This window comes from Carettochelys insculpta, chromosome 5 (genome assembly GCF_033958435.1).
Source record: "Carettochelys insculpta isolate YL-2023 chromosome 5, ASM3395843v1, whole genome shotgun sequence".
NCBI lineage: Eukaryota > Metazoa > Chordata > Testudines > Carettochelyidae > Carettochelys > Carettochelys insculpta.
In genome coordinates this window covers 86,772,807-86,797,500 of record NC_134141.1, presented here as the reverse complement: position 1 = coordinate 86,797,500, position 24,694 = coordinate 86,772,807, and the positions used below count along the sequence as shown (strand labels likewise).

The window sequence follows — 24,694 nt, the reverse complement described above, 5'->3', positions numbered from 1 at the left end:
AATGCTGATAAGTTAGTGTGCTCCTTCCTAGGAAAGTTTAGGTATGTAAATTGAAATGGCTTAATGCTACTTTAAAAAAAAAAAAAAAAAGTCTATTAATAAAAATGTTTGAATCAAAACTTTCGGCAGCGTGAATGCAAACATGAGAGTACAGACTGAACCTCCAAAACCCAGCATTCTCTGGCCTGGGAACATTGGACCGTGGATGTTACTGGACTGTAGACTCCATGATGGGCAGTTAGATGGGGACCCTGGCTGCCTTTGGCAAAAGAGCCAAGTGGGGATTGTGTCCCCAGCCAGAGGCAGCTGGCTGCACCTGGTGCCTGTGAGGCTATGGCCATGCTAGCAACTTGGGTGGTGCTATACCAGGCGCCTACAGGGCCAGGCCCAGTCTCTGCAGGACAGGAGCTGCAATGGCTGCTTGGCTGGGGCCACAGCTGGACACCCGCCTCTGGGGCCATGCTGACAGCCCATCTGAGGCAGCACTGGCACCCACGGAGCCATGGCCATGTCTGCATCTGGAACCGGTGCCTGCAGGGTCTGGACCATGTCTGGTGGTCTGGCAAAGGCCAGAGCCAGTCTCTGTGGCCAGCAGTCTGAGGTGGCCAGGCCGGTGTTGGCCCAGCGGGGGCCAAGGTCCAGGCAGGAAGTAAGGGGCTCCTGGGGCTACATCTGGGGGGGGGGGCTGAGGGGGGGCAAAAGAGGAGCCGGCAGCAGACTGGGTGGCCGGAGCAGGGGACCTCCCTTCATCCAGCAAATTCCCTCATCTAAGACCAGTCAGGTCCCGAGGGTGCCTGATGAGGGAGGTGCAATCTGTAGTATACATATGGGCAGACTTGGAATGCAGAAGGTAAATATCTATCATGGAAAAACTGTTCTCATTTCAGTTTCAGTATTGTAATCTAAGGCGTTACCAACTGTTCTAATGGTTAAAATATTTTGGTTGCATTTTTCAAAGCTGAATGCTTTAAGTTCCATTTTTAAATCATGTTTTAGTACCCAAACAGAAATGAGTGCCTAAATGTAGATTTACAGGCTAACATGAGTATAAAGTGGCATTTTTCAAGCCTAACTCTTCTTTTTTTTTTAAGCTGAACCATAAAGTTTGGTCCTGACCTTTTGGTGGTAAAGAGAAACTAACTTAAATGGTGGTTGCTTTCAAAAATGTAAATTGTGCACACATATACCAAAACAATTTATTGTACTTTGGCATAGTATACTGTAAGTGTACAAATATTTATTATGTCTTCATCAGATGTACTTGGGGATGCTTATCTTCATACCATAGTTCATGAGATGGCATAAACAAGGTATGAAGTAGTTGCCAGCACTATTAGCAGTATCTTACGAAATATTTTCATCACTGTTTGAAAAATGTGTAAATTGTGGAAGAATAAATCCAGTCTTTTCTTGTAGCTTTGTAATAAGGCAGTAATGTTTATCACAGTTTAAGCCAGTGTTAAACTTGTAAACAAGTTTGAAAGTATATGTGGTGGTGTTTTTTCAGACATTTATAGTGACTATTGAGGAACTTTTACCTACAACGGGGCAAGCAAACCCTACTTCTGATGCTTAGATATTCTGGAATAGCGTATTTAATGCTGCTGCACACAAAATGCATTTTAAAATATTGCATCAACACACAATAGAGCCTATTTCAAAGTAGAGTCATTGGACACACACTATGGTTTATTTCAAATAGGCCCTATTCGCAGTCTACACAGCCCCTACATGGAGTAGGCGCTATTCCTCGTGCAATGAGATTTACCTATTTTGAAATAAGCCAGTTGCTATTGTGAAATAAGTTATGTTGTGTGGATGCTAGCAAAGTTATTTCGAAGTAACAGCAGTTATTTCAAAATAACTTTATGTAGACATACCATTAGTGAGCTTCTAGGAGTTTTTAGTTGCGTTTTAGAATGCACTGATTGTGCTTTTGTAATTGGGGAAACAAACCCTTTTATTTGACAAGAAGGGACCTGCATGCCTACAGCATGTAAAGACAGTGGACACCAATCCTAAAGTGGTATATAAGCAAAAACATTGACTCAAGCTTTCTCATATAACAAGGTGAAGGGTTTGTTTTGGTTTTTTTAGGGTAATACAAATGTTGTAGTTGCACAGTTCTTAGAGGTTTCATTTTAATAAACCTAAATATTTTATAAAAAATAAGAATTTGGGTACAGTAATTCAAGTCTCACTATTTGAAAAATCACTTTTTTTTTTAGGAAACTTTAGTTTGTTTTTTTAAAAGCATTCCATTCTGATCATAAAGTTATCCAGTCCTTTATAAAATCGGTACTTTTGATGCTGATGCCAGGTGCAAAATTAGTGTTTTATAAAAGCAAACTGTTACTCCAAAGTATTTGTGACCCTGTCAAGCCATTCTGTTAACCATCTTTCGTCTTTGCCCCTATTGTGATATTTTTTTGTTAGACAATCGATATTCTGCAAAAGTAATATAGGACAAGTCTATAAAGGAAGCTTTTTCTCTATACATTAACGTTTGGATCAGAGTAAGTGTTTGATTTCTATACAAGCAAAAGTCCTAATAGATGTTGTTCAAATCTTTAGTAGCAATATAAATCCTTCTCTTGCTTGCTCATCATAATGGAGTCATACTGTAAACCTAAGTAGTTGATGTTTTAATTTGTTCAATAATAGCCAGCTTTGCCATCCAGATAAATACAGCTTTTACTTTATTTACTGTTTCTAACGGGATTTTGTGTGGCATGGGTTTTGATGGCACCCTAGGTTATTTTATATAGAAAACACTTCAAACTGGAAGGATTCTGTTGAAATGGAATCTTCAATGTACATGGCTGTTAGACATGAATGTACTTGAGGTGATCTTAGTGGTTTGCTTGGAAAAAGGAGATTATATTCATTTCCAAATATGGGTCTAGAATTAAGCCTAAAAATATGCGTGTCTCTCTGCTTTTGCAAAAGTAGATTTTATGAGCATTTGCTATAACGTGGTGCTAGTTTATAAAGAATTATGAGTTTACTACTTACCATGATATGTACTAGTTTGGGGATTCTGAGTTTGCAAAAGAACCTTTTGTATCATGATTCCCTTCCCCCACCCCCCCCAATGGAGATGTCGTTGTGTTTTGGGAAGTTGGTTCCATAATATCTTCTGGTGAAATTTGATGTGTGGAATTACATCTGTGCACTTCTGTACTGTGGTGTGAAACCTAATTATGATCTAGAAAAGGTTCTTGAACTTTTGAACTGAAGAATTGACTGGTCACCGAGGGATATAAAATTCCATTTAATCGGTTAACTGATTAAATGGGGAAGGGATGGCTGGGAAAGCTGCAGACAGGGGCTTCTGTAGCTGGCCTGGAGTAGCCCCAACACTCCAGGTGGGAATCACGGCACTCCAGCCTGACCACGGCAACCCCAAGCATGCTCTGGAGCATCCCTGCCCACGCAGGATGGTGCATGCTTGCTTGCCACTTCATTTCAGCTCCTGCTGGTGAATTGTAACCCTCAGCTTTTTAGGGTGAAGCTTACCAGTTAAATTTTAACATCTTTACTGGTCATGTGGGCTTGCTCCTTCTGCTCATTTGTAACTACCAGATTGCATTAAAAAGAGGATAAAAATATGATACTTCCTTAATTTAGAGATGTAAAATCCCATTTAATTAGTTTGCTGGTTTAAATGTTACAATTAACCAGTTAACTGAACAAACAGGAGGCCCACCCCATCACAGTGCAGACCAGGCCTGCACTGGGCCCGTGTATGACATCCTTGGGGCCATACAGATAATACTGGATGCAGCCCATGCTTTGGGAAGCAGATAAATAGGTTAAGAACCACTGCTTGATGGTATGCTCCTGTGCTCCTTGCTCCAGGGAAAGAAGGTGTCACTCACCCTGCTTTCAGAGGATCCTGCTCCTGATACCCAGCACTGGTTGGTCCTTTGGTCGTCCAGGGACTTAGATCCTCAAGCTGGTTGATGACTTCTTACACAGCCTTTTAGAAAAAGAAAGTTCACTTTGTCTATATCTGAAAGAGCAGTAGCTTTTTTTACTTGAACAGAATCAGATTGATCTTAGAGGTCCCTGAACAGTGGGGTACCCCTAGGTAATGTAGAGGAGCATTGGTGGAGGGCAAGAGCACGTCTGGAGCCTGGGCAAGACCTCACAAGGCAGGCGAGGGGACCATCCAGCTCTGGTCCTGAGTCTGGCTACTGACCATCTGTCCAATTTCCCATCTGCTAATCTCCTTACTCCTGGCTGTCATTCCCTTCTGGAGCCATGGCCTGGCTCCAGGGATGAGGTGGAGCTAACACAGGTAAGGAGGGACAAGAGGTAAAGTCTGGGATTCCCTGTTTTAGATATTCATACTAACTGTAGCAGTTGCAAACAGCACAAAGGGTCTACAGTCTCAACACAGGGGAGCTTTTCATGAGTCTTCTGCATTTGTATGTACGGTGACATTGCCAGTGTAACCCTTCCAAGCAGGATGGTAGTGCATTTGGTGAGATCTCAAGCAACTTCCACACCTTTTTCTGAGGCTAAATGCTAATACCGAGACAGTTTTTTAGGGCTGCAGCTTGATCACTGGTACATACACTTACAATTCTTTATGACATCTCTCAGCATTCCAGAGATGTTAAAATAGGACAAAAGGTCCTTCAGTTCTTGTTCAGGTAGACTATGAAATCCACCTCTGGTTTGAACTGGTCGTGAATCACCTGAAGTGGAATGGACATGTGCAGTCATTTGAAGAAAAAAGGCTGTTCTGTAACAGTTGTGCTTGGAGCTATGTTGCACGTGTCCATTCTATGATCGTCCTCCTTCCGCTACATATAGGAATGAAAAGGACCTGAGGAAGGTCAGGTTCTAAGTCAGCAGAGGGTACATAGGCTGACCCCAGAAATACTGGTAAGGTAAAAATCTTCACCTCTGGTGCCCAGTGTTCATGCCCCTGAAGTGGAATAGACTTGCACTGTATTTCAAAGCACAACAATTATGGACAAGTTAGTAGTTTGTTTGTTTTTTAAAGGATATTTGAACTGTTCTGGAACACTGATCTGTGAAACGCAAACATAACTTATTGTTGTACGTAATAATTTTTTTAGTCTTTTGAAGTGCTACATGACTGCTTTTTTTTGTTTTGTTTTGTTTTTTGTTTTGGTAGAATACAGACTAACATGGCTGTCTCCTAGTTGTTGTTGTACTCTTTGCCTTGTGTACCAGATATGTGCTGAAAACCCACATGACTTCAATCTGAGTAGTTAGGTTTCTCTTGTGGTTCGGAATTCATCGTTTTAGACCACAAGTGTCTCCTCTATCAGTAAAGCTTGTGGCAACTAGGAATTTACTGCTATGTTTTGTTTGTGTAATACTTGAAACAAAGTGGCAAAATGTCTAAGTGAATATTTGTTGAAATAATCCATGATATTCAATATAAATCAGAATTGAGAGACTTTCTATAATCCACTTGGGTTTATGTCATTAGTAGAATGGTTAAGTACGGAACTTCTTATAATTGAACCGTAACTCCTTGAAGGGCTGCTACCATTATTTTTGTTCGGTATGATATCACTTTTAATGTATAAACTCATTTGGTTTGTTTTCAGATTGGCAAAAGAGAAAGTTATGTATGAAAAAGAAGCAAAACAGCAAGAAGAAAAAATTGAAAGAATGAAAGCTGAAGCAGGTGATGATTATGGAATTAAAAAACAGGTATGTTGTCCGAAAATGCGTTAAAGCCATACAAATTATAAAGGAAGTTTGAAAGTGACTCTTAATGAAAAATTCACACATCTTTTTTTTTTTTTCCCCCCCCCAAACACAGGTGCTATGAACACAAGACTCAGCATTCTTAAATGTCTACAGGCAATGTCCAAATGTGGACAGGATTTTGTGTTTTTAAATATTTTACTTTATTCAGAAGGAGTTCGGTCCATCAAGGTACTAGAGTTCTTGTGAAATGAGCGTTATTAACTTTGAATCAAGGGCGCTTAGTACCTTGCGGGAATACTTGGGGCTGAGCCTTGTGAGGGTTTGCTTACCTTCTGCTTTCTGAATGGTGTCAAACTGCTAGTGTAAGACATGATTTTAATCTTGTAGCAGTACTATAGAGCCAATGCAAACTGCATTGCTGTGAGACAGCTCATGTGGCTGCTGTCCTGTCAACATAATAGCAACTGCCACTTGCTTAGGCAGTGTTTTATATTGGCTGCAGAAATTCATAGTGCTGTTCACACAAGTGCTGATGCCAATGAAACTGTTGCTTGGGGGATGTTCTTTTCACACTCCTATGCAACATAGTAGTAGTGTAGACGTGGTCAAAATAGCTGAGCACAGTTTACAAGCTATAGTGATTTATGGGTTAGGGATGTTGAAACTGATAACCAGTTAAGCACTTTTGTTAACTGGTTAACCAGTTTAACTCTGTTTCTGCCACCCAGCCCCAAAGTGGCTAGGGCATTCCACAGTGACCGTGAGGTCCTGCTGCTTGTCCTGGGAGCCCCTCTGTGGGTGGGGCTGCTCCAGCCTGATGTTGCTGGCTGCTGTGGGAGTTCTTTAGCAGGGGTCAGATAACTAATAAGCCTTATGCCAATAAACATCCCTAGTAGGGGTGATTGAATATGTGTGAAAGCTTTTAACTCCTAAGCGCAGCTATAGACTAACAACTAAACTCAACTTCAGACTAGTGAAATAACTGGGTACACAGCAAGGCATGTACTAATACATCTGCTGTACAGTTACAGAAGAGTCTTGGACAAGCCACATATAGGTGAACTAGACCTGTGACATTCTATCTGCTAGTTATGTTTCTGAATGTTCTGTGTTGGTGAGGATGGAGGGAATGTTTTCATGTTCACAACTATGGAATAGGGGACATTAAGAGGTTACTCTCAAAGGAGAGGAAGTTATGTCCCCCCACCCTTTTTCCCCCTATGAATTAAGGCCTGCAAATTTTTTTAAAATGTGGAATATTTTTCTGCTTGTGTTTACTTTAGAAATAATGTGAATGCAGAATTTTGCTTTGTGGGAACCTCTGGGATATTCCTATGGACTGATTTTTCTCAAGTTTTTTAACTGAATGTTGAAATTAACATTTTTCTCCAAGCATTTCTTAGGCATTTGCTTTTCAGTTGATGTTAACAAAAACTTTTAAATCTTTATTAAAATCACTTCACTTGCATGGTCTCTGTTACAGATTGACTAATTCTCTAGTTATCTTGAGGTTTTTGTGCAAAAATGGAAGAATAAATGAGACCTGAGTGTCTAATGTAATAAAGCATGCCTGGAAAAAAAAATCCTTGTTCCCTTTATTCATTATAAAAGGCACAGCCCAACTCAGTGTTTTCTCCTCCTTTCCACGTTATTCAAAATGTGGAGGACATTACCTTATAAAAGTGTGATCTCACTGCCTCTGACCACTGGTTTTTAGGCTAATCTGAAACAGATGAGAATAGTTTCTTTAAAGATTCATTGCCGCTAATTGGGAACTAGTAAATGCAAATGCACATCTGGATCTCTCTCTGGTCCAGCAACATCCATTTTCCTGCTGAATGGGGGATGCTGCCAGATGTGTACCGTAGTCATCTGTAAATTATCAACCTTTGTCTTCGTCGCTGTGTGCCAACATGAATATTAACTGTAGTGGCTTTAGTGATGTGGACGCATCTAAGAACTGATTAGTTTGAGGTCCTCAACTTACTTCATATATGATGCTTTTTGGGGAGCATATGTGAACAGTTCTATCTTATGCCTTACCTGAAGGGGAGTTGAACAGAAACAGTTACAGAAGTGAAGGACTCTTTTTACATTTCATATCCAATCACCTTTAGGGGAAAAAATTTGAAATTCCCTCTACCCGTTTTATACAGGCAGTTTTGTTGTCATATTTTTGAGACTTTCTCAAGAAAGTACAGATGCAGGTTAGAGTTTGAATAATTTTTACCTGTTTTAAATAAACAGTTGTCAGAATCAAATCATACTACCAGAAAACGGTTAATAAACCAACAGAGAAAACGGGGGGCGGGGGGGAGTACTATTGCTTGTATAACTATGCTTGGAACATGCAGATCAACATATCTTAAACCAAAATAGGTTTGGCTAATAACGCTTCCCCTTTCATCTTCCCCCCACCCCCCAAAAAGAAGAAAAGAAGCAGATTTCATACTGAATTCAGACAATCAATCACTTAAAAAAAAGCTGATTGAACCTTCCTGCCTCGAGTGCAGGGTCTGGATTAGATGACCTATTGAGGTGCCTTCCAGAACCCCACTTCTGTGCCCCAAAACTTATATTTAATATTTTAGAATATCAGACGGGAAAATGTGATGATTCGGGATTAGTTTATCAAATGTAAACTACAAATAAAACTTCTCAATGCAACAATATTTCATCAGTTCCAGCAAAAGAGCACAATAGTCTTCCGTGCTTTTTAGGCAATTAAAAACTGTCGTTCTTTGAATGATGGCCCATGTTAGTTTCTGTGCACTCCAGTGTACAGTAGTCAGTCTTGTCCCTGTTCTGTAGGCATGAGTGCCCTCTTCTGCCTTGGGTGCTGGCATGACGGATCGTGCTGGCCCTGACCCCATTTAGTGCCTTTCTGTTGTCTGTGATAGTGGTTGAAGCTCCCTTTCCTTGTGTCATGTATGTAAATAGTGCTTCATTACAGTGATGTAAAAGTAGTATAGTTCAGTAGTTAAAATAATACAAAGTTGTTTTTAAATAAAAATCTTAAGGTTGTGTGCATCACATCAGTACTGGAAATATGCCACACTCTGGGGTTCTGGTTGTGCCATTCTTGTGGAAAAGCAATGCTTATGATTCTCAGTCCAGCCACCTGAGTCACATGAATAACAAATATCTTGTTTGAAAGGGCTTTAAGCCCAGGTCCAAAAAAGACAGGGCAGTCAGACTGAAATATTTGCTGCTGGAATCAGTGCTACTACAGTCTATATCCGAACCATTGACCTCAGTCCAGGTACTGAGGACCTCATTGTCAATAACACTCCTCCAGTGTTGTTGGAACCACTGAAAAAGTGGTACTATAAATCAGATTCAGTCTGGATTTTTCAGAGGAAGCCAAGAGGTTGAGCTCATCTCTAAGGTCACAGAAGGGCACTCAGAGGAACTAAAGCCCAGAGCGCACTTCTAGCGTTTCAGGGAAAGTTTTGCTACTGCTTCAGTCCCTCAAGAAGGATCCTGGGTGTTCTAATCTATATAGTCTCATCAAAGTTTAAAGCATCCTTTTGCTTTCTTGATTACATAAAGATGGGGGGGAACTCTTTTCTTCTGTCTCTCCTACAGGAAGAAGTATCTCTTGCAATGACACTGCCTCAGAGAGGGATCTCCTGAAGAGTAACAGGGAAGGGAGATTGATATACACTCCAATTTATTCAGACTTCCACGATGCTTAGAACCTACATCAGAGATCAGTGGTCCTTATGTTTCCTTGCCCGGACAACAGGCTGAGAAGTCAGTCCAGGACACAGATGATGTCACACACAAACCTAATCTCAGCCACCTTCATTGCAGTATGCCTGCTGATCAACACAAATAAATTAGTCCTGTTTCCATTTCAGAAAATATAATTTGTAGAAATGGTCCCCGACTCAACAATGTCCAGGACCTGAGGCAAGGTTTCATGTAATGTAAAAGCTCCTTCTGGACTTTAAGGCTTATTCTCTCAGCACCGTGAGAAACTTTTTAAGGCAGCTGGAGCAAATAAGAGCATACCTTTTTGCAGTCCAAAACACCAGGCCAAGCTTCAGATTCCTGTAAGGTGCCATCTAAACAGGTAGACGTGGATAGGTCCTCCTCAGATTAGTGGAGAGCCCTGTCCAGTGTCTGCAAGCCTACATCTACACTGCAAAATCAAGATGAATTTATCGGTCAACTTTGTAATGCTAGATTTTATAAAGTCAAAGTTGTGTCCACACTTCCCCATAAAGTCGATATATTGTGTCCACACTAAATTGTCAAAGTTCAACTGTTGCAGCAGTGCATTATGGGAGCCTACCACACAGTTCTCTCTGCTCTGGAGCATTCTGTTTTTGTTTGCTGGTGCTCTATGGTTTTTCTTTTTTTTTTTTTTCTTTTTTTTTTCTTTAAAAAAAAGAAAAGCTTTGCAAATTGTTGTGGGTGTGTGATGTCATCTACCCACACTGCATTGCCCTCATTCCCTTCCCTTTGAAAACAAACACCCATTTTTAGAAGGAAAGACACCAAAGTAGGGAATCCCAGAGGGTACTGACATCTAGGAGCTAGCATTACTCAGAAGAAGAAGAAGAGAAGGTAAGACAGTGCATGGGTTTCTAGTGGTTAGCATCTCTTCCCCTAGTGAATATATACCAGACAGGCTCCATGCAACTAGGGAAAGACTTCATATTATTCTCAAGGAAAGAAGATAGAGTTAAATAGTAGTATTGTAGTGGTGGTGGTTCTGGCTGAAGGAGCCAGGTTTGAACTAGAGAGAGAGAGAGAATTCTGTGAGAAGTCACCACATAAAAGTGAAGAATGTTCTAGGGAATCCATTGCACTGATGTTTCCAACATGCAGCGAGGAGACCCTACTAGCTCCAGACTGATTATGAATCCCCAAGACTAAATAGATGGAATAGTTGAGGAGGCATTAAAGATAGAAAAGTTAAGCAAAGAATGGAGGGATTCCCTTGCCTATTCTAGTTAAAAAGCCCTAGCAGCAGCAACTTCCTGTGTGCAAGAGAGGGAAGGGATACAGAGAGCCCACAAGCTCCATTCTGTCCTAGGAAATCCTCCTGAGGCACACGATTTGGGAAGGGTGAATGTGCTCTAAGTGACTGTGCCATGTCAACAGGTACCTCAGTTTTCCCCCAGTAAAAATGCAACAGACAGGCCACTGCTGAGACTGTGGATTTTGTGAGCCACATGCTTTAGAAAGGGAGAGTACTGCAGCAGTGTGCCTAAGTGGGAGCCCAGACTAGAAAATTTATGCTACTCTCTGTGGGGCCAGTCCCTCTTCCCTCTCCCCTCCCCCCCGCCACCCTGATCTTCCCCTACAACCTGTTGCCGTTGCTCCATTTGTGTGCCGGGGGGGGGAGCCCAGACAATAGGTGTGGCCAGGACACATGGCGCCCCCCACCCCCAAAAAAAAAAAAAAAAAAAAAAAAAAAGCAAGCTTGGGCCAGTTGAGACTCCTGTTGACATGGTGTAGTCAACTGACTCCTGAAAAGTCTTTGCTGTAGGAGGAGCCACCATACCTCCTCTTCCCCCCCACCCAAGTGCTTGGTGAGCCCCAGGAAAATGTACAGCAAAGAAGCTTTCACCCTATGCAGGCCAGGACATGCTCACTGTCTGGACGCTTGTTCCACACTGTGCCGCTGGCATGTGGTGGGACAGAGGCTAGCCTGCCAGCCAAACTGAGACCCTGGCTCTCCTTATGGTTCCATGCTGGGGCTCTTGCATGGCTAGATGCGGTTGCCATGCTGATCATAAAGAAATAGTTTAAAATGCCAGGCTTCCTGTTTCCTACTTCCTGCACACCTGAAAAACTGGGGAGGTGAAAGTGGACACAATATACACCTGTGGGGTATTGTGGGCTACCCATGGGAGGCCTCTGGAGGCCAATAATATCTGTTTTAAAGTAATAGTTTCCACACTGGCATTAATCCAGCCTTTTAAATTCAAACTTAGCATTATGTCACATCAGATGATCCGCACAAAAATGCCAACCTTAATGCTCATTTTATTTGACCTAATGGTATTTGCAGTGAAGACAGCCACATTGTAAAATCAGGCTAAGTACCTTAAAATCAATGTTATGCTGTAGTGTAGATATGCCCAAGGGAGTTCCCTTCAGCCCACTTCACCAATCCCTTCACCCAGCCGTGGGTGTGAGTGCTCAGTTGGGACTGCTGCAGATGAGTTTTCTGGTCTGTCCAAGATCTTAATTCACAACTCCCTGTTTACGTATTGACTACCTGATCAGCTTGCATGGCATATCTTCCTTGCAGCCGCAGAAGGGGCATGTTAGCGCTGATGGAATACAGCAGCCTTGTTTTATGTGAACAAATGGGAAAAGGTGCAGTCACTGCTCTGCTGAGAAGCAATCTTGTTTTGTACCGGAAGGGTAGTTCAGTTAGTCTGTATCTTCCAAAACAAGAAGTCCTGTGCCACCTTATAGACAAACAGATATTTTGGAGCAAAAGCTTTTGTGGACAAAGGCTCGCTTCATCAGAAGCATGAATATGGGCTCCAGAGGAGGGTCTAAATGTATAGACTTATGAAAAGGAGGGTGTCCCAGTCAAGAAGAGGGCCAGAGTTGACCAGGTCAATTTAGTCATGGAGGGCGTGGACCCTTAGCAGCCGCTAATATGGAGATGTGAACACCAAGAGAGGAGAAACTGCTTTTGTAATTGGCCCGCCACTCCCAGTCTTTCTTCCATCCTTAGTTGATGGTGTCACACTTGCAAATGAATTGCAGCTCTGTGGTTTGTCTCTTTTTTTTTGTTGCAGGATGGCTACTTTTAAATGTTACTGAGTGTCCAGGGAGACTGAAGTGTTCTCCTACAGGTTTTTGTATGTTACTATTCCGTGGCTGGCCAATTACAAGCAGGATAATGTCCCTCTTATACTGATTGCACCCGCATAGCCCTGTCAACACTTTCTCTGGCCCTCAAGCTCTTGAACCTCTCAGTCACTCCCTAGCTGTCACTCCTGTTTCGTGCATGCTTGTCTTCACGTAATCACACCTGTTTCCTACTACTCAGCAGCATATCCAGAACTTCTCTAGAGCAGCATTCCTCCTCCAAAGTTAACCTTGAAGCCTTTAGAGTGTCAGGCAAAAAGGCCTAAAGACTGGAGCAGAGGAAACGAGCAGATAGAATTACTTACCTAACTGAATGAAACAGATTTTCTGTCTGGACTCCTGTTCTTGTTTCTGTTCAGTATGAGTTGAGCTATCTTCAGTCCCTTCAATATCAAGGATTAGCAATTATCTTAATCAGAATATACCTTGTGGCTATATTTCACCCATCTGTGTATAATACACTACTTGTAAGATTTGTATTTGTAAAGAGTTTAAACTGTAGCCACAGGTACAGGACCCTATTTCATCATGGAGGTCGCATCTAGTCTCAACAAAGCGATGCCCACTCCCCTTCTAGCCTATAGCAGTATGCAGTCTCTAGTGCCTTTTGATGATGGAATCATTTTCAGTAGCCATTATGTTGGCTAGGACCATTAGTGTTTCATCTGTAATGAACTGTGCCTTTCAGATCGTACTCAAATACTCATTGCATTTGTGAACAGAAAGGCAGTCCTGTTTCCATGTACCAGGATATCCAGTTGTATTTGACAAGTGTTACCACTTGGGTAATGTGAAACTGCTGGATAGCTTTTTGGGTCATTCAGCTTAGATACAAAGTGACGGCTGTCGCTTTTGTAGTATGAGCACACTAGCTGGACATTTGTCTCTCACGCTGTGGTCTCTTAGCAATCCAAAAACTATACTAATTTTGGCCAGTGGTGGTCCTGATCTCCTTTAAATAGACTCTGAACCCACATCCTGTTGGGATGACGTGAGTGGCCTAAAATAGAATGTACATGTGCAGTCGTTTAGAAGAAGATAAAAACTTTTTGATAACTGTTCTTTGAGGTGTGTTACAGATGTTCATTCCATGACCTGCCATCATCTCTATTGGAGCCTTTACAGTAGGAAGGAAGTGTGGGGAAAGGGGCTTATATTCTGTGATGTATAACATCTTCTCTACTCCAATCTAGGCACCACTGTAGACTAATGGGTAAGACTTGCATATTCTATAGTTCTGTGGTCACATGGTCTAGAAACACACTTTTTATTTTAAAGAGTGTCTAGTCCTTATGGTTGCAGAAATAAATGTGATTGGCATGTAAGCCTACATAGTAATACGTATTTGAATCTATGTACAGCATGAAATAGCTCTGGTGCATGATTTTCTTGGCTTCTTCTCCATGGGATAACAACTCTGAAATCTAAAGTGTGTTATCAGTGGTTTTAAATATTTACTTGCTGCTCATTTTAGCAGAGGTATCCAACTACTTTTCTCACAATCTCAGCTGCCTCCGCATACGCCAAAATCCTCCATTTTAAACTACCTGAATTTACTACATAATTTCCCCAGGAGCACCACAGAATCTAAGAGCTTTATCTCAAAATTTATAGTCCAGCTTGCAATAGATACATGAAATGTTGCTAATTGAGCAGGTTTCCTTGATATTCAGATAAGCAATATTATCATTCAGGGCTAGATTGCATGGGAAGTTATTTTGGAGCAGGTGTTCCTAGTTAACTCTGTATGGATACTCCTTTTCTGGAATTAATGTCTTACTCCAAATCAGGTTAATCTGCTTTTGCAAATTAATGCACTAGTACACCCTCAATTATTCCAGATAAACTTTCATGAGAAGACAAGCCATTTGAGAAGCAGGTAATTGTAGCCTCTATCCAAGTTCTGCTCCTTTATAACTTCACACTTGAATCTTTCTTGTGGTTTTTTTTGTTTTTTTTTAGGATTAGGCAGAATCCACTTTTTTCCATTAGTAATTATTAAAAGTATAACAGGTTTGCTAATCCAGGTGCAGATTTCTGAAAAATGTGGAATATGAAAATTAAGTATACCTTTAAATACTGAAGCTCTTTTTGGTGGAACAGGACTTCAAACATGAAAGATATTGATCTGAACACTTCCATGTTCAATATTGAATATTCCAAGGTAGTAGTAATCTGTTTTTAATGGATCAGGTAATAGTTTTTAATTTAACTTCTGAGGGTTTTTTTTAACTTTCACGTTGTATACATGAAGTTTCAAACTCTCCTTATAAATCAGAAACTGGTGGAATTTTTTAGTTTCATTCCCATTTGATTACTTTCAAAATCCTTTGGGCTTTCTCCTAAGAATAGATGACCTCTGTTTAACGATCTGAACACCGTACTTCTAGTTGTCTAGATAAAAAGCCAGTAAAGTTGCTAATAAAGGATTTGACACAAGCGTTTGTGCATTTGGAGAGTTTAAATAACGAGCACAAATCAGTCTCCTTTAAGGTCTAGCAACTTGTATTTTGTATCTGCGTTCTCTGAAGACGAATACGTCTGCCATGCAGGTGATATTAAATGCTATTTTTGTTTTGTTTGTTTCTAATGTACTTTTTGGAAAGAAGCCTACTGATGAGAAATTACTGTAATCCATGCCAAGGATTCCTTTTTTTAAAAAACTTCATTTTTACTTTGTCAAAGATATACCTCTTTTGTATTCTAGTCTGTGGCTCTCTCTGCTGAGGATTTAAAATAATTACCTGGTATTTGAAATACATTAACATGGCAATTTCCATGTAGTAGGAAGATTTGACCATTGACATTAAAAGTTGCTGAGGGAAAATTCTCTTGTAGTTGGGCTCCCCATTCTCCTGCTCTGCAGAAAAGCTCTGTCAGACATTTCAGGCATGAGGGTAGTGCCTTGACTCCATCTAGACAGGAAACCTACCCGTTCTGTTCTGTCTCCAGTTCTAGCAAGACATTTTCCCCTGACTTTCTGCTTTCTATGCTAACCATTTAGATACCTTGAAAATCTCATGTTCAGTTTAATCTGCATGCTCAGATTTATGCAATGAAGCATCATAATGAAGACTCATAAAAGTGATCATAGTTGTAACTCTGCACTATTATAAAGAAAATGCTAGTTTCCCAAGTAGTAATCTTATGTGAATCTGTGTTTCCCAAATTTCTGAATGACTCAAATATTTGTTACCTTTGGTTCCTTTCCCACTCTCTAATGCTGCAGTGTCCAGTACACTCCCCAGTGTGGCGAATGCAGGTCAGCGAGCTGGTGCAGCGGCTCATATGAGGGCTCACGTGGTGGTGTTTTTGGGCACCACATGGCTGGCTCGGGGCATTGCAATGGCACGGTGGCTCCTCAGGTGCCACGCCCCTAGAGCCATGCAGCCCCAAGAGTCGCATGGCCCAGGGCTTCTCCCCCACCCCAGCCAGCTACACGGTGTCCGAGGAACTACCACCAAGCCACCGCCCCAGCTCTCTAGTCTGTGCAGCTTGGGGCTGCACAGCTCCAGCAGTGGCTCCAGTGAGTCGTCGGGGGTAGGACGCCTGACTGACAGGGAACAGCGCCTTGCTGGGGGGAGGGGGGGATGTGGCAATCCAGTGTCTTTCTTTGGGATACCACTCCTCTAATGCCTCTAAGCCTGCTATATGTAACAATATATAGAATATCACCCCCCTTTCAATTTTTTTGTTTCATATCACTTTTTCCAGAAAATTGAGGACAGTCTGAACTTTAAAACATCTTGTTGAAATAGGATATTTTTATGTATTTATTTATTTTTAGAAAGAAAAATATATACAATTAAATTTGAAATGACAGCCTTTGTTAAAGGTCTAAACTTACCTTATTTTGTTAAATTTTGTTTAATTATGATTGACAGCAAATATTCCCCACTTACTAAGTTTTGAAAGACAGTGAAACCACTGACCTGCTAGAAATCTCTGGTTAAGCTGCTGTAACCAGTGTGTTTAAGTGCTAATACAACTTTCAACTGATATTTGCAACTATGGAGAGAGTATTTTCTTCACTTCAGGTTATTTTGTTTAGTTCAACTACTGTAGTTCATTCAACATTAAAAAACCAGTTGGATGTTGAAAGGGCAGGAAATACCTTGTTCCTTCTTCCAGTCTATGATTAAAACCAAGCATGAGGATGAAATGTTAGTTCTAAAATCTTGCAGGATGTGGTTATCAGAAACAACCAGTTCAGTAGTTAAACCTTTTTGCTTGTTTTTTAAATGCAGATTATGGTTTGATACCCTTACATAAGAGAAAAACTGGTATCCAGCACACATAGGGGAGTTTAATTAAAAAAAAACAAAACTGACAATGAATACCCCTTTTCATACACATACAGCTCAAGAGAGAAAATGGTGCATTTGCAAACAACACAATAAAATAAAGAATCTGAATGTTAAACTATGAAACTGCTTGAATACTTTTATAGATGTAACATACTCCTGATTAGCAAAGACTACCAAATGTAGTGCAAAGTGATACTGGGCAATTCGGCTGCTCTTTGATTCTTTGGTTCATTAAGCCATACTCAGGCAGCAAGGAGTGCTCCAACTACAGGCACAGCAAGTGCAAAATGGTGATGGAATGTGCCTTTGGTCATTTAAAAGCCAGATTTGGGTGCCTTTTGACCCATTTTGGACCTTCGCCAAGCCAATATTCCTTCCTCCCCTTCTCGTGGTTGCAGCATGCTGTATTCTCCGTAACATTTGCAAATCAAAGGGAGAAAATTTCATGGCAACTGGGTGTCATAGACCGATGCCCTGGGTAGTGCTTATGCACATCCGGACACAAGGGCATTCATTGTACGTGCAGAAGCATTAGCAGTCAGGGATGCTTTGAAAAATAGCTTTTATGAATGAGCAGACAGCTATGTGAAGCTGCTGCATTTAACTATTGATACCATCCCCACCCCCACAGTGATGTGCACTTGACCTTTATGAAAGCACCATCAGCTGCACCCCACCCCATGTGAACCAGTTAACAACACTGTGGTTTACACATTCTTTTTATTTAGAGGAGTTGAGGGTTAAGGGATAGAGAAAAGAAGGGAATCCTGGTGTCTTGTGTTGTGGAATATGAGCCTTCTGCAGTGTGGAGAGGTCTAAGATTGTCCTTGCCTTCCTCACCCCATATTCGGGGCCACTGATGGGAGGGCGGGGGCGGTCAGTGTTGAGGGGAGGCTGAACAACAGGGTGAGGAGCCTGCACTACTGTGAGTCCTGTAGTGGGTGTCCCTTTGCAGTTCCAGCATGTACCACAGGTGAGATCCTGGTGACTTCAGGATGGTGTGGGAGAGGTTTGAAACAAATCCCTGTAAAATGTAAAGAGCGGAAAAAACTTTCTCGGTGTCTCCTCATAATTCTTGTGCAGGGGAAAAAGCCATTTAAATAGAGCCCACGCTGGACATGCCGGTGTGCAGGAGCAGGGTTTGGACAATCCAGCAGCCATGTGGTTGCAGGGGAGAGGTCAAGCCTTCTGGTCATATGGTAGGCTCGGGGGAGGAGGAGTCAGGCCTGTAAACTATAAAGCACGGGGGAAAAAAAAACTTAGACAGCGGGTCATAAATCTGTGTAACTTTATGGTTGTGGGTGGTGGGGGAGGAAAGCTGGGGAGCCCTCCAGTACCATGATGGGAGTAGAGAGCCTGTCAACAGTGTGGAGGGGGAAGTCAGAGAGCCTGCTAGCCAAGTGGTGTGGCAGGACAGTCTTGGAAAATTTAAATAGCCAGGGAGCAGTGTGATGATGATAAGGGGACAAACCTTAATGATACTTCCCATGCTGCTTCTAGGCTAGCAAAACAGATCAGCCTCATCAGATTAACAGAGTGAAAAAAGAAATCTGCTCATACTATGTGACCATAGGGGCTGGAAGACTTGCCAGAATGCTGTGTGGTGCCTGGCTGAGACCTCTACAGAAATCTCCAGAAAGGATAAGCACATCATTCCCAGAAATATTAACAAGCTGTTCTAAGGGGCATAGATCCACCACACCTAACCCACAACCTGCTTGTAGTAGTTTAAACAATATGCTTAACAGAAGTAAACCTATACCCCAACCCAGCTGCAACCCACTTGTAGAAGTTTTAAAAAATATACTCGCCAGATGAGCCCTCTCCAGCATTGCTGGACTCCAGAGCGTCAGGCGCTGATAAGGAGACTGGCGGCAGGGTGACAAAGAACTCTGAGCTGTCAGGATCAACTTCCTCGGGCATCTGCTGAGTGGTGGTGTCACCCTCTTTGTTAACCTCCACCTCTTCCTCACCCTTTCGGCTCTCATCAGAGACCTGAGGCTGGTCTCCTGAGGAGTCTATGCTACCCTTTGGGACTGTGGATCAGTCCCTCCCAAGAATGGTGGGGAGCTGCTCATAACAGCAGCATTTTTCAGGAGATGTCCCAGATAGCCTGTTGACTTCTCTCACTGTCTGATATGACTGCCTTAGCTTCTTGATTTTGACCTGACATTGCTGAGTATCGCTGGCTACCTTTTCTCCATCATGCCCTGGAAAATCTTCCCATAAATGCCCATATTTTGCTGATTCACAGTCTGCTCGGCACAGATTTGTCACCCCATGCAGACTCAGGATATCATTATGGCTCCATGCTGGGGCTCTTTCATGTCCCTGAGAACCCATGATTGCTAGATGCAATAGCTACTGAAGCATGCTATCTACAGTGGTCAGAAAGAAAATGAGTTCAAATTCCCAGGCTTCCTGTTACCTACTTCCTAAGCACCTAGAGAGCAGAGGAGGTAAAAGGGGCCAGAATGAACACCTGTAGGGCATTATGGGATACCTCTGGAGGCCAATTAAAATCTATTTTATAGTAACGCTTTTTCCACACTAGCACTAATTGGACCTTTTAAACTCCAGCTTGGTGTTATACCACATTGGAGGGGTGGGGCAAGAAAGTCAACTGTAGCGTCCCCGACCCCCTAAAGTTGACCTTCAGTGTTTTCAGTGAAGACAGTCACATTGTAAAATCGAGCAGGTGCCTTAAAATCAACTTATGATATAGAGCAGACATAGCCTAAAACACTTCCGTAGGGCTCCGGACTAACAAAGCACAAGAGCAGTCCTATTGAATTCAGTGGGACCTCATTTGTGTTTAACGGTATGCATTTGCTCAAGTTCTTTGCAGGTGTGGGGCCTTAATGCATGCGAATTTGTGAAGCAAGACACACACACCCACCCACCCACCCACTCACTCCTTTTGAGCATGTAATTCACTTTAAAACTTTTCTGTATGTAGTGACATTAAAGGGAGAAATTACCCTTTTGCGTGAAAGAATGTGATCCATTAAAAGAGAACTTTAACACTGCAGGTTATCCAGGTTTCACACTTTGATTTGCTAATTGATTTTTCATTTCTAAATAGATTTGATACATTGAACATTGCTGCATCTCCCCCCTCTTTGTTTTTTAAGCAGTGAATAGATGTCAGGTCTACAAATAGTCCATGAAATAAGTGGGTTTTCTGTGTAATTCTGAAGTTTGTTTTCTGTAGGTGTAGGCAAGATGTTCAGTTTCAGTGGGGTGCCAGTTTGGTAATTTTGCTCAAAGTGCATGGTGAGAATAATCTTTTTTCCTAAAATGAAGCAGAAGGATAAGTAATAACTTTTTATGCATGATAAGCATCAAAAATACGAGCCTGCTGGTCTCTGCTTTTCATTTTTCTTTTCCTTTGTCTTTCAGTCAGAGCCTCCTGCAGTGTGCACACGGTGTGATCAATAACTCAATAACTTTTTTCATGCAGTAATTATCTCTGTGGTATTATCTGAACACTCTCTTTCTTTATTACCCAAAAGATGCAGGAGATATTTATATAACCAGCTGATCCCATTTTGGATAAAGCTACTTCATGACAGCAGGAAAAATAGTTTAAATAGTCTTTTCAAACAAATATTGTTTATGGAAAGCTTTCACAAGTTAAATCTTCCTTCGGTTGGAAAAAAAATCCAAAAAGATTCCATTTATTACACTCACTTTGCCAGGTTTAATTGCACCATATGTATCAAGTGTAGGACACAGAGATGCCCTATTAGAAAATGTTTTCATATATTTGCTGATTTACTCAATACTAATGTTAAGCAATTATGCCTTTTTCAAAATATAAGGTAGTGTCATTAATGTGATATGGTCTGTATATTTTTTCCATGAGGTGGCTGTTTTAACAGTCTTTGAAAATAGTCTTGACAACTACCTTAGAAAAGAGTGAGCTTTCTGTGTGCTTCAAAGCCAATGTATTCGATACTGAAATGCTGTTCATTTTGTTTCATGGTTTTCTCTCACAGATTGAGATCTTGCAAGAATCTCGAATGATGATTCCAGATTGCCAGCGCAGATTAGAAGCTGCACACGCAGATCTTACTCAACTATTAGTAAGTAAATGCAAAGTAACTCTTGAGACTTGTGCCTTTAGTATCTTCTGGCTACAAAAACTGAGTCAAATTCTTTCATTGATATTGTTTTAGCAAATTATTTAACCTGCAGTGCCACAATATAATGAAACAGACCTAAGACTGGACACTTTTTATAGTATTTTGTGTATGTTTCCATGACAAGCATTATGTAACAATAGTTGACTTCAGAATGTGTATAAATACATATTTTAGTGTAGACATAGCAAAACAATGCAATCAGTAGTAAACTTTAATAAAAGGCAGTGGAGAAACTTGAAAACTGGTAAGCACCCAGTAGAAACTTAGAAGTTAAAATATTAAAGTGGAGTGCCTTGCTTTGCAAGTTAAGGTGGATGCCATGGCAGTGCCATACTTAATCTCTTTTGGTTGTATAAATGTATAAACTTTAGGTGAATTTAGGTTTACAGATGGAATATTCTGCTTGCTTTGGTCCATTGAAGTCCAGCCATTTGCATATGAATAGTGTTGATGCAGGAATTTAGGGCCCAACTAGGTCTAAGGTCCCAAGATCGCAGTAAAAAGCTGGCCTTCTTCACCAGCAGTCTGGTTACCCATGTATATTTAAATATTACGCTGAAGTGTAACTATATAATGGAATGTATGCATCTTGCCTACATGCCTGGGTGAAGGAGAGAGAACTTGGGAACTTAATAGAACTCAGCAGAAAGGAATTCTACTAGCAAGAGAACCTTATTCTGTGAGGTGCTGAATGACTTCAATTCCTGTGGACTTTAGGAGGAGTTGAAAGGCTTTCTGTCTTCCATGCGGTGTTCTGTGCATTGCAGGATCAAACTGTAGTGGTCCTCAGATTGCTTACATGAAGGGGTTGATGTGATTAACTGGGTCATTGTCATTGTTCCATAAATTGAGAAGGGAAACAATAAGGTACTATAATGGGAACTATGGGAGTATGTTGAGAACTTTTTCGTATTACTGAGTCTTGGATTTGCTGAACAGTTTCCAGTCTTTTGAATAAAGTGAATTTTGAAGAATCTTTTTTTTTCAAAGGGACAGCCTCATAAAGTTTTCAGGTCTTCCTAACTGTTAGTCTGGCTTCTATTGCCATTTCTTCCAGCTTTTTTTGTGGGCTTCATGTGATTCAAATATTCCTTTTAATTGAACGAAATAGAACATACAGATAAGTCAGAATCATTACTTCCAGATTTCACATCTGCATGATTTAACTGCTTTACTCACTGTAAAAGAAGTAGGAAGTATCTACATTTCTCTAAAACCACTATTGAAAATTGAAATGCCCTTCATGTTTTGTGGACGTCCTCTTTGCTTAAGGGACTTGCTGAAATTCCCTTTATGCAATTGCAAATTACTGGCCTTTCTGGAACTACGGGACACATAATAAACTGTAGCCATATGATACTGGACAGAGTCTTAGACTGTTTTTAAAAAAGATGGAGGTAAAAAGGGTAAACTACTTGGTTCCAAGGAGCAAATCCACCGATGCTGGGGATATTACTACATCTAATACTCAGTAATAAAAAGTGGAATTTTAATATAACATCTCAGTTACTGCATTGAAAGCATGTGCTAGTTACTTTCAGAGTAGTCAAAGCTGTGTCAAGAAACCTAATTTTTATTTAATTAAATTTCAGGAAAATGAAAAAGAGTTGGAAGAAGCAGAAGAATATAAAGATGCACGTTCAGTACTAGAGTCAGTGAAGTTGGAAGCTTAAATGTTCTTCAGTTCTGGCTTAATGCATTAGCACTGGGTCCATTCCAAACATTGTTTGATCACTGCTGTATTATTCAAAGTAGATGTTGACTTGCTGAGATTCCCTTTGTACACCTGCAGATGACTGGATTTTCTCTAATTCAGAGGCCGCTAATAAATGACTGGCTCATACTTTTTTTTTTATATATTTTGCCTGTAAATAAAATATTTAATTGACTCAATATCAAATTGAAAAAATACTTGTCTGAGATACGGCTAGAAATTTACTAATTGGTGAGGATGAGGTTTTTTGTTAACAACTTAGTCAGCATTTTTATTCTTATTTTGAAGTGTGTGAGGTATGTGATTCAGCAGATATTTTCAGAACTACTTATATTGGAAAGCATTTGCCTTAAGCAGAATTTCTGTTCTAATAGCAAATTAAGCCTACAAATTCTAACAGGTCACTTGTAAAGTGTAATATGTTGTCTGTTTTAACAAAACCTGTGTTGTGTATATGTAACTTTTCAGATAAACTTTTTTTCTTATTTTAAAATACGGTACTAACTAGAACTATGGGCCCAAGACATCAAATAAAGATCTGATTTCAAAACACCTTGAAGATAGAGTGCATTCCTACATAGAGTTCCAGTTCAGGCATAATCAGAATTAAATAGCCTTTGAAAGCAGAAGCATGGTAGACTGCCAGTATTTTCCCACTATTTGCACCTGCAGAAAATTGTCCACTGGAACCTACTGGCAGAAGTGTTAAGGTGAATCCTTTTGTCCAGTGTGCAGCTATGCCCTTTTGCTAGCTCTTGATAGACTTAGTGATTTATTGGACAGAGGACTAGACCCAGATGTTGTAAGGTAACTAATGGAGTAGTGTTCAGTCTGGCCGCAACATTACTTAAATCTGTACAAAAGCTGTGGTTTTTCTAGGACAACCATCTGAAAAATAAGCTGAGAGCTTTTTTTTTTTTTTCTTTTACGCAAGTGAAGTATATATAGCATGTTAACTTACTTAGTATGAGAAATTTTGGTATGTACTTTAAGGACAAAGTATGGTGTAACCTTCTGGTGATATATAAATTCTGCTATAAGCTTTAATTTAATTAACCTGGCAAATACAAAATGGAAGACATATGTCACATTTTATATAATTACCTGATTTGTGAGTGTAGTCTTAATTATCTGTCTCAGTGACATCAGTAGCACCTGCAATTAATTGCAGACAAATGCATTTTCCAAGCCATATTTGCAATATATAGTCTGCGTCTCTGAATTTAATTTTTGCACACTTGGAAAATTAACCCATTTCACCCAAATAACTATTTCAGCTGCTTTAGTTTGTTATATCATTTATATTTCTGTACAGTAGCTAACTATGCACTAATGGCTCTCCTGAACTTTGAAGAAGTCTCTTTAGAGACTTACCTGTTTCTGGTATATACATCTATATTGTGATATTAGATAAAATCCTGTTTTCATGAAAATGTGCTTAAGAGTTTAATCTTTTCCTGCTGCTGTTTCTTCATATGTTGTAAGATTTCCTGTCATACCATTCTGTTGTGGGGCAGTGCTTTGATGTCAAAGGACAATTATTTCTGACTGAAGAACGAACAGAAAGTAGCTACAGCAATAGAACAGTGGCACACAGAAAACGAGGCCCAAGCAGGATTGTTCAAATTTGTTTCTGCAAATTTTGCCTGAGACATTGGCTCATCTAAGGATCTTTCAGTGTTCCAATTTTAATTATAGTTTTCTCATAAGTTGTTGGTTGTGTTTTTTTTGTTTGTTTTTTTTAATAGGCAGATTAATGTGCTCCAGTCTCTTCAAAACCCATGGAAAGGATATTCCCCAGCCATTACTCTCTTCTGTGAATCCTCCTTTGGTACATCAAAGTTTGGCTGGTTTTTGTTCAGAAAAACCTAAATCTGTTTTCTTTTTTGCCTGTCCTATCTACTCTGTGAGTAGTAACTCATCCTACATTTACGTCCATTTCTCCCACAAATGTCTGCATGTTTCTTCTTAGCACGAAT

The 24,694-nt window shown here is 40.6% G+C and overlaps 1 protein-coding gene across 1 annotated transcript in view; it reads left to right on the top strand.

The window, feature by feature from the left end:
• Positions 1 to 22,854, top strand: part of TBCA (tubulin folding cofactor A) — a 41,392-nt gene extending 18,538 nt beyond the window's left edge. The window contains exons 2-4 of the mRNA XM_074994251.1: positions 5,595 to 5,700; positions 20,855 to 20,941; positions 22,594 to 22,854. Of these exons, the coding sequence (XP_074850352.1) occupies positions 5,595 to 5,700; positions 20,855 to 20,941; positions 22,594 to 22,674 (274 nt within the window). The 3' untranslated portion in view covers positions 22,675 to 22,854. The remainder of the gene's footprint in view (positions 1 to 5,594; positions 5,701 to 20,854; positions 20,942 to 22,593) is intronic.
• Positions 22,855 to 24,694: the final 1,840 nt, after the last annotated feature.